Source organism: Saccopteryx bilineata, chromosome 4 (assembly GCF_036850765.1).
Source record: "Saccopteryx bilineata isolate mSacBil1 chromosome 4, mSacBil1_pri_phased_curated, whole genome shotgun sequence".
NCBI classification, from domain to species: Eukaryota; Metazoa; Chordata; class Mammalia; order Chiroptera; family Emballonuridae; genus Saccopteryx; species Saccopteryx bilineata.
In genome coordinates this window covers 6,013,754-6,023,859 of record NC_089493.1, presented here as the reverse complement: position 1 = coordinate 6,023,859, position 10,106 = coordinate 6,013,754, and the positions used below count along the sequence as shown (strand labels likewise).

Genomic DNA, 10,106 nt, shown 5'->3' with positions numbered 1-10,106 from the left:
ACCAGACATGGTCTCATTGGTGAATCATCTAAAACAGGAGCCCCCGAACTTTTTACACAGGGGGCCAGCTATTCACCTCATTGGCCTATGTCACCTCTCAGGGCCTGAGTTTCACACTCTGGACAAGGAGGTTGGACGAGATACCCTTTAAGGACTTTCCAGCTCTCTTATGTGTCTACGACTATCCTGGGCTCAACAGACAGCAGAAATCCCATCTTCCTGCCCCCACCCCCTATGAATGGGAAATGTAATCCAGGAGTTGGTCGGCCTGGCCACGTGTTCTGCACACACATACATCGTGTGTTACAAAGACACAGATTTCAGTGAGCAATCTTTTTAAATCCAAGAACAGGTGACAAAACATTTGAGACTTGTTGAGCTGGGGAAAATCATTCAGGTGCCGGTATTGCCCCAAAGCTTCGATTCCCAGTCCCAGCCTCGGCTGCTTATTTACAGAGAGGAGTCAGGAGTCAGTGACACCGACGTTCCTCGGATCCGGGTTGCCCACAGCGTCCGAGCAGGCGGGGCGTATTGCAGCGCGGGAGGTAGGGGGAATCCTCCGGCCACCACGCACAGATGCTGGCCCATTCATTGGCCTCAGTAAAGGAGGCGCCCAGCTCCGGGAGGGGCTCAGAACTCCACGTGCCGGCACAACGCCCCATTTCTTTTAGGCCCCGCCCCTCCTGGCGGCCCCGCCCCAAGTCCCTCGCCCTCCACCAGAAGCCCCGCCCCTCCTATATCACCTCTCTCAGCTCCGCCCCGCCGCTCACGGCCCCTCCTTTCAGGGCCCCGCCCCTCGCAGCTCCCGGCTCCCTCTCCCGGGGGCGCGGGCGGTGGAGCCCCGCGCCTTTTGTGTCGGGCCTGGGCTGCGCGCGCCCTCTCCTCGGCGGCCGCGAGCGGAGGGACGCACGAGCGCGCCCCCGCAGCGGGAGGAGGGACGTCCCCTCAGCCTCGGTCCCTGGGCTGAGCTCGCCCTCCCGCCTCTCCGCCGGCCGCCCCGGGGCCGCCGCCCCCTCCCCTCCTTCCACCTTCCCCAGCGGCGCGCGCTCACGCCGGCCCGGGCACGCGCCCGCCAAGATGGCAGGGGCCGGGGCCCAGCTGTCAGGCGCCGCCGCCGCAGCTCTTGCCCGCAGCTAGCGGCCCGGGCGCCCGCCCCGAGAAGATGCGCCCCCGCTGCCCCGCGCAGCCCAGCGAGACGCGGAGCCGCCGCGCCCGGGGCCGGCTCCCCCGCTAACGCCCCGCTCACGCCCCGCGCCGCGCGGCCAGCCCCGCGCGCCCGCCCGGCAGCGACAATGAGGTGAGCCACGCGGGCGCCGCGGCGGGAGGGACGCGGCGGGCTGCGCCGGCCTCGGGGGCGTCGTGCGGGCGGCGAGAACGGTGGGAGCCCCCGGGGGTGTCTCGGTGCGGGGCGTGCAAGAGGGGCGGGGGCGTGGGGGCGCGACGCCCGGGACAGGTGTGGCCGCGCGGTGGCCCGCGGTGGCCGAAGCCCGGATCGGTGCCTTGCAGCCCGAAGGAGCGGCCCGAAGCCCCTCTGGCCTCCGTCTCCCGGGCTGTGCCCCTGGGCGAAGCGGCGCCGGTGCCGGTGCTCAGAGCTGCCTTTCCGTGTCCTGGTGGCGGGGAGCTTGCCGTCCATCTGGAGCCGCTCACCCCCTTCCTCTCCCTCCCCTCGCCCCCCTTTCCTTTCTTTTTGCACGCCGGTCAAGTGCAAGACCTGAATTGTGCCGTTCAGTGTTTTATCGCCCAGCGGCCCGGAGTTCCCTCCCCAGAGGTAACCTAGTCCTGATTTAGGGATATAATCGCTTCCTTGCCTTTTTTTTTTCTGTGTAATTTTACCTTCTAAACACATCCACCATAAAAACTATAGTGTCTGTAGTTTCATTTTGCCTGTTTTGTGAACTCTATTTAAATGAAATAGTGCAATCTGTATCCTTTTGTGTCTGGCTTCTTAAACTCAAGATGTTTTTGAAATTTATCTATACCTTTGTAACTGTTGTTAATTGTTATTGCTCTGTAGTATTGCATTGTAGGATACACCACAATTCATCCATTCCACTGTTGGTAGACATTTGAATTGTTTCTGACTTTTGGCTATTAATGGTGTCTTGACAACTTTTATGAGTCTCCTGGTGCATTGGTTTCTGTTGGGTATATACCTAACCCTGGAATTTCGAGCTCAAAAGATATTCATTCTCTTTAACTTAAGTAGCTAATGCTGTACCAAGTTGCTAAAGTATTTATTCAGATTTACACTCCTACAGGTAAGTGTATGAGAGTTATTGAGCTCCACGTCCTTGTCTACACTTGGTATTGTCTGTCTTAAATTTTAGCCATTCTGGTGAGTGTGAAGTGTTGTCCTGTTGTGGTTTTAAATTGCAGTTTCTTGCTGACTAATGAGGCTGAACATCTTTTCATGTTTACTTGATTTCCTCTTTAGTGAAGTGCCTGTTCAGATGTCTTGCCCAGTTTTCTTTAGGGGTTTGTTCACATGTCTTTTTCTTCCTAATTTGTAAGAGTTCTATTTGTAGATCAAGGAGATAGTTTCCTATAATATCTTCTAGAAATCTTACTGCTTTGCCTTTCAAATTAAGATCTATAGTTCACTTGGAATTGATTTTTGTGTAACTTGTGAAAAAGGGGTTAAATTTTTTATCAGCACCACTTATGCAGCACTGTTAATCAAAAGAGGCATCTTTTACTCATAGCTCTGCATTGCCACATGTCATTTTCCATTTGGGGTCAGTTTCTTTCTGCCTGAGTAATGCCCTTCGGGATAATTGCAGGTCTGCAGAGTCCTACAGTGCTTGTTTGCAAATGTCATTATTTATCCTTCGTTTAAAACAAAAACAGCTTTATTGAGATTTGTCTTATATTATAAAATTTACCCATTCAGAGTATATTTTAGTATTTTCAGTTATGCAACCACTACCACAGTCTAATTTGAGAACATTTGTCTCTTTTTCTTCCCTGAGAGAGCGAGTGAGAGAGAAAGAGAGGGAGAGAATGAGACAGACAGGAAGAAAGAGATGAGAAGCATCAACTCATTACGACACTTTTAGTTGTTCTTTGATTGCTTTCTCATATGTGCCTTGACCCGGACAAGGGAGGTGTCTCTAGCTGAGCCAGTGACCCTTGCTCAAGCCAGAGACCTTGGGGCTTTAAGCCAGCAACCTTTGGGCTCAAGCCAGTGACCATGAGGTCATGTCTAGGATCCCACACTCAAGCCAGTGACTCCGTGCTCAAGCTGGTAACCCCATGCTCAAGATGGTGAGCCTACACTCAAGCCAGATGATCCCACGCTCAAGCTGGCAACCTTGGGTTTTGAATCTGGGTCCTCAGCATCCCAGGTGGACGTTCTATCCACTGCACTACCACCTGGCCAGGTTTATTTCCATTTTTGAAGGGTTTTCTGGTAGTTACAGAATTCCTATTTTGCCATTGTTTCCTTTTAGCACTTTAGAGCTATCTTTTTGTTTTGTTTTGTTTTGTATTTTTCCGAAGTTAGAAGCAGGAAGGCAGACAGACAGACTCCCGCATACACCTGACCAGGACCCCCCCCCCCAGCATGCCCACCAGGGGGCAATGCTCTGCCCATCTGGGGCGTTGCTCCTTTGCGGCGGGAGCCATTCTAGCACCTGAGGCAGAGGCCATGGAGCCATCCTTAGCGCCCGGGCTAACTTTGCTCCAAGGGAACCTTGGCTGTGCCAGAGGAAGAAAGAGACAGAGAGAAAGGAGAGGGGGGAGGGGGGGAGAAGCAGATGGGCGCTTCTCCTGTGTGTCCTGACCTGGAATCAAACCCCGGACTTCCACACGCAGGGCTGACGCTCTACCGCTGAGCCAACCTGCCAAGGCTAGAGCTATCTTATTCTCTCTGACTTGGATTGTTTCTTTTGGAAAGTCACTTGTCTTTAGTCTCTTGTTTCTTCAGGCTCCTTTAAAAATGTTTCTTTGTCTTTGGTTTTGAGCAAATTTTTTAAACATCTAAAAGGGTTCTTGGGGTTTCTTAAATCTGTGACATCTTGTCTTTATTTTGTGGACATCGGCATTAGTACTTCACATATTGCTTCTGCCCCATTCTCTCTTGTCTTTTCTTCTGGGACTACAATTATACATGTTAGAATGTTTCATTCTATGGTCTGTATCTCTTAACCTTCCTTCTGTCTGTCTCTCTGTCTTTCATTCTGCTGAGCTCACTCACTTCTTTCTCTTCTATGAATAATATGCTACTAAACTTACTGAGTTTTTATTGGTGTAAATTATTTTTATTTATTCATTTTAGAGGGAGAGAGAGAGAGAGAGAGAGAGAGAGAGAGAGAGAAGGGGGGAGGAGTAGGAAGCATCAACTCCCGTATGTGCCTTGACCAGGCAAGCCCAGGGTTTCAAACCAGCGACCTCAGCATTCCAGGTTGATGCTTTATCCACTGCGCTACCACAGGTCAGGCTAAACTCACTGAGTTTTTAATTGGTTATATATATATTTTTTATTCACTTACTTCTACTTCTACTTTCTCATTCCATAGTTTCCAGTTATCCACCAGAATACTCAGTCTTGTCTTATATCTCCTTGAGTACAGTATGTATAATTACCTTACAGTTTGATTATGGCAGAATGTGTGAGTTGTTTCCAGTGTCTATTTCTGTTGGCTTTCATTTATAATGTCTTGTCACCATATGTGCCTAGTTGTGTTTTTTTTTAATTGTGTGCTGAACGTCATATTTGCAAAATTGTAGAAATCACTTGAACCTAAACTGGTGTTTTTGTCATTTAGAGATAACTCACATTCACTTTTGTCAGGCAAACGAGGCACTTAAACTTGAAGTCACTTCAGCGCAATTTCAGGGACTGAGTTTTGGGGACTGAGATATTTCTAAGCTGTGCCGCAGCCCTTGTGGGAGCCAGCCTGTTCTGTTTCTCCTTCCTCCCTCCCAGTGTTCGGCTCTTTAACAGTGCCCTGACGCCCAACCAACACCCATCTTTTAACATTCAGGAAAAGTAGCCCCAAGCGCCTCCTAGAGCCTCTGACATGCATCCCCACGCCTTGGAGCACATGTGTATCCTGTGTTCCTCTGCTTTTCGAATGCTCTTCGGCTGGAGGATTGTTCCGGTTTGCTTAGCCCATGGTCACTAGAAATGAGAGCCCCTGGCACTTGTGTTTTCGGTGGCAGTTCGAGTCCGTGTTCAGTTTTGGAGGAGATTTAAGTGGCCAAGTCTCAGAAGCTGCAGAAAACAGTATTACCTGTTCTCTTCTGTTCTGGCAGAACTCTCTTAGATTGTCCCTGTCAGTGCAAGTCTCTGGAACCAAGGTAATTTTAAGAATAAATCGTTAGCTCCTCTTACTGTGTAATTCACTGAAGTATGGCGCTTTTGTTCAGGTCCTACCATAAGGTAAAGGGTTTCAGGAGTGAGTGCCCTTCCCTCTTCTTTCCGTATCTTTCTTTCTTCTGTCTTGATTTCCTTTGTTGTTTTATTTGATACAAATGACCCTTTATTTGGTCCTCTTGAACACAACATTTCATTTTTTGATCAACAGTAGTGGAATAGCATTCTCAGGTCCCATTCTTTTGGATCAGATTTTTTTTAAAAAACAAGCAAACATGGATGTTAGAAGTGAAAATTCTTAAATGGTTTTTCCAAAATGAGTCATTCACTTCTTTTTTAAGTCATTTGTTTTTTACACAGATTTTTAAAATGCTGCCGGCAGTTTAAGCTGGTTTCTGCTGCAGACTGTTTGAACATCTATACAAGTATACGGACCTGACCCCCAGCCAAGTACTTGACTTTGCAGATGGACCTGAGCATGGGGTCTGGTCATTATGTTGTCTGCTCATTGGATTTGGATACATATAAGCAGTTTGGTTCACCAGTGAAAAATACTTCCCTTTGTATTCAATCCTGGAGTCTTAAAATGAAAATACCACCTCGTTTTACTTAGATAATCTCATGAGAACACCTAGCCGCCACCTATTGACAGAGGTCTGGAGGGTAGTCTCCAGACTCTCCCTTCGAAGGAGTGTCTGGGAATGGCCTCGGCAGGGGTGCGTTTTAACGAGGACCCTCTACCCTCGAGGCGCCTGTTCAGAAAGCTGAGCAGAAAAGTCCTGTTGAATCAGTCACTCCCGTTACTCAGGCTGTTCCTGAGGTTTTTCCTGCACTTTCTAGTCTTCTGCCTGAGTTCTTTTGGCAACGGGCTTTTTCTAACAGACCTTTATCTAGACTGCTCACAAAAATTAGGGGATATTTCAAAATGAATATGATGCTATAAAATATCCCCTAATTTTTGTGAGCAGAATATTTCCGGATCTGATCTTCTTGCAGAAATCATTTTTTGAGGGCTTACTTGTCGCCCGGTACTGGATTGTATGGGTGAGGAGGTGGGAGGAACCGGACCTCTCCCTCCACCAGGTATCCGTGTCCCTAAAAGATGTACAGACATTTACTGGATCTCCTTCTGCATCACTTTGCTACCTAACCCCCACACAGTATACAGTATGTTTCTGTTTGTATGTTTCAGTCATCTGTCCTTGGGACCAAGTCTCTTCTGTGAACATTCCCCTCTTTTCTTTTTATCTTTAAAAGATTTTATATATAGAAGTTTGAGATTTTTATGTCATTAAATTATTTTCTCTGTGATTCTTTTTCCTGTCATTTCTTATATTTAGGATAGCATTCTTCTAAAAGATTGGTTACGTATTAAGTTGTTTTACTGTTTTAAGTGTAAGAATTTTTTTTAATTATTCTTCAAATTGGAATATGAACTAAATGTCAAAATTACATTTTTCTTCAAAATTGCTGATCAGATACATGACTATATCAGTAGATAATGCAGAGATGTCAGCCATGCTTTCTAAGTTGAATGGCAGTACAAACATCTGGATCCCAAAATCCTCTCTATGGGTACATGGTTGGTTGCATGGTAACGTCTGAGTGAGGATCACCTCCAGTCCCCAGAAAGCTTACCTGCCCCCCATCAAGGCCAGCCTTGTGTATATAAGTCATGACCAGACTAGCATGTCGCAGGTCTAGTTATGTGCCAGGGGACTGTCTCATCTGGGCCAAGGGCACTTGATCAATCTTGGAGCCGCACAGAATGCAGTGTGATTACAGGGCAGAATATAAGATAGTCAGGCACAAACAGTTCTTACTTATCACCGTTAGCTCGCACTAACACACAGTGGAGTTCAAGTCCATTTCTGAACTTAGTGCTGCAGAATGGGGGCAGGGGAGCATTTCTCCAGATGTCTTTAGCAGTCACGTTAGGAAGACCAGCTCCAGGGGCTGTAGACCTCTGTGAGTGTATCTTTCTAGGCTCTCTTCTGTTGTTTTCTCTGGTTGTGTTATGTTTGTTCATTTGTTTGCATGCTTGTTTGTTTTTTCCTTTTTATCTTTTTGAGGAAGGGAGATAGTAAGACAGACTCCTGCATGTGCCCTGACCGGGGTCCACCTAGCAACCCCCATCTAGGGTCGATGCTTGAAACAACTGAGCTATTTTTAGCACCTGAGGTTGATACACTTGGACCATCTGAGCTCTCCTTAGTGCCTGGGCTGATCCCAAACCAATCAAGCCACTGGCTGCAGGAGAGTAAGAGGGAGAAAACGGGGAGAAGTAGGGGAAAAGAAGCAGATGGTCATTTCTCTTGTGTGCCATAACCAGGAATCGAATCCAGGACATCCATACATTGGGCCTATGCTCTACCACTGAGCCAACTGGCCAGGGCCTTGTCTACCTGTTTTTAGGCCAGTGCCATTACCGTATTTACCTTGTGGGTGATAACTTTTTAATTTGAGCTACTTCATCCTTTTATTTTTTTTTAATTAAAAAATTTTTTTTTCAGGGACAGAGAGTCAGAGAGAGGGATACATAGGGACAAACAGACAGGAAAGGAGAGAGATGAGAAGCATCAATCATTAGTTTTTCGTTGCGACACCTTAGTTGTTCATTGATTGCTTTATCATATGTGCCTTGACCGGGGGGCTACAGCAGACCATGTAACCCCTTGCTTGAGCCAGCGACCTTGGGTCTAAGCTGGTGAGCTTTGCTCAAACCAGATGAGCCCAAGCTGGCGACTTCGGGGTCTCGAACCTGGGTCCTCTGCATCCCAGTCCGATGCTCTATCCACTGTGCCACCGCCCGGTCAGGCTACTTCATCCTTTTATTAAAGTAATGTCATTTTGAATTTTATTTGGTAGTTTTATTGGTATCTAGTATGCAAACAAAAAATTGAGGCCTAGTTTTATAATTGTACATAAATAAGCTCCATGAAAATAAATTATATCAGCATTGTTTCACATAAAGATTTCTTCCCTTTAAAGGAAGTAGGAATACTACCCACGTTTAAACATTGCAGTACTCTAAGTTTAAACTCCCAGCTGTGGAAGTATACGCAGTGGTAACTTAGAGAAGAACGTGTCCAGCTGGCATCAGGGTTGGCGTGGGAAGGGTATTGGTCCCCTCGTCAGAGGGCCAGTTTTCTCTTTCCTAGTCCAGAAGGAGGAGAACCTCATAGAAATCATTTCTGTTGGCAATTTTCTCTTACTTAAAAAAAAAAAAAGTTTCTTTTTCTGCTTAAACAGGGTATATGTTGAATGTAGAGAATTTAAAAACATAGAAAGGTATAAAGAAGGCAGTATAAATCGGCAGGGAGGATATTAACTGAACTTCCTGTGCCAGTCGTTTCTCATATATGTAAGTCAGAGCATTAGGCTCTTACACCTTAAACCTACACAGTTGTGCATCAATTATATATCAATAAACCTGTGAGAAAATAAAAGTCACCACTGTAGAAAAAGTCAGTGTTGATCCAGCTGGTTAGGGATAGTCACGTAAAACATGTGGTTTAGTTCCTTTAATTTTTTTTCATGTGTAAGTGTAACATTTTTACAAACTTGAGCTTGTACTATGCATTTGTATTGGACATTTTGCATTTAACGTGTGTGTATTTCCCTGTGATAAATATTCTTTGAAAACAGTTTTTAAAAATTTTCTTAAGGACTTTATTTATTCAATTTTAGAGAAGAGAGAGAGAGAGAGACAGAGAGAAAGAAGGGGGGGAGGAGCAGAAAGCATCAACTCCCATATGTGCCTTGACTGGGTAAGCCCAGGGTTTTGAACTGGCAACCTCAGATTTCCAGGTCTACACTTTGTCCACTGCGCCACCACAGGTCAGGCCAAAAACATTTTAAATAGTTGTATAATAGTCTATCACATGATATACCATAGTTTATTTACCAGTACCCCAGTTTGAGGACAGTTAGCTTGTTTTTAGCATTTCATCACTGAAAACACCATGGGGATAAATGTCTGCATACATAAACCTTAGGACGCATTTCTGCTTATCTTCTTTTTTTTTTTTTTTTGTATTTTTCTGAAGCTGGAAACGGGGAGAGACAGACAGACTCCCGCATGCGCCCGACCGGGATCTACCTGGCATGCCCACCAGGGGGCGACGCTCTGCGCCTCTGGGACATCGCTCTGCCGCGACCAGAGCCACTCTAGCGCCTGGGGCAGAGGCCAAGGAGCCATCCCCAGGGCCCCGGCCATCTTTGCTCCAGTGGAGCCTCGCTGCGGGAGGGGAAGAGAGAGACAGAGAGGAAGGAGAGGGGGAGGGGTGGAGAGGCAGATGGGCACCTCTCCTGTGTGCCCTGGCCGGGAATTGAACCCGGGACCTCTGCACGCCAGGCTGATGCTCTACCACTGAGCCAACCAGCCAGGGCCGCTTATCTTCTTAAGGTGAGAGCAAAATGGTTTTATTACTGCTAACAAAGGTTATATACACTTTTTTAATGCTATTGATATGTATTACAAGAACGTTCATTTATTTTTTTATCCTTTCTCTGCCTTTTGGCTGAGATCAAGTGAAGACTGTTAATTTAAAAAAAAAAAAAAGAGCCCTGGCTGGTTGGCTCAGCGGTAGAGCGTCGGCCTAGCGTGCGGAGGACCCGGGTTCAATTCCCGGCCAGGGCGCACAGGAGAAGCGCCCATTTGCTTCTCCACCCCTCCGCCGCGCTTTCCTCTCTGTCTCTCTCTTCCCCTCCCGCAGCCAAGGCTCCATTGGAGCAAAGATGGCCCGGGCACTGGGGATGGCTCTGTGACCTCTGCCCCAGGTGCTAG

General features: G+C 47.2%; 1 protein-coding gene across 1 annotated transcript in view; it reads left to right on the top strand.

The window, feature by feature from the left end:
• Positions 1 to 830: 830 nt before the first annotated feature.
• The window catches only part of EVL (Enah/Vasp-like), a 146,834-nt gene continuing 137,558 nt past the window's right edge, over positions 831 to 10,106 (top strand). The window contains exon 1 of the mRNA XM_066276363.1: positions 831 to 1,297. Within this exon, the coding sequence (XP_066132460.1) occupies positions 1,293 to 1,297 (5 nt within the window). The 5' untranslated portion in view covers positions 831 to 1,292. The remainder of the gene's footprint in view (positions 1,298 to 10,106) is intronic.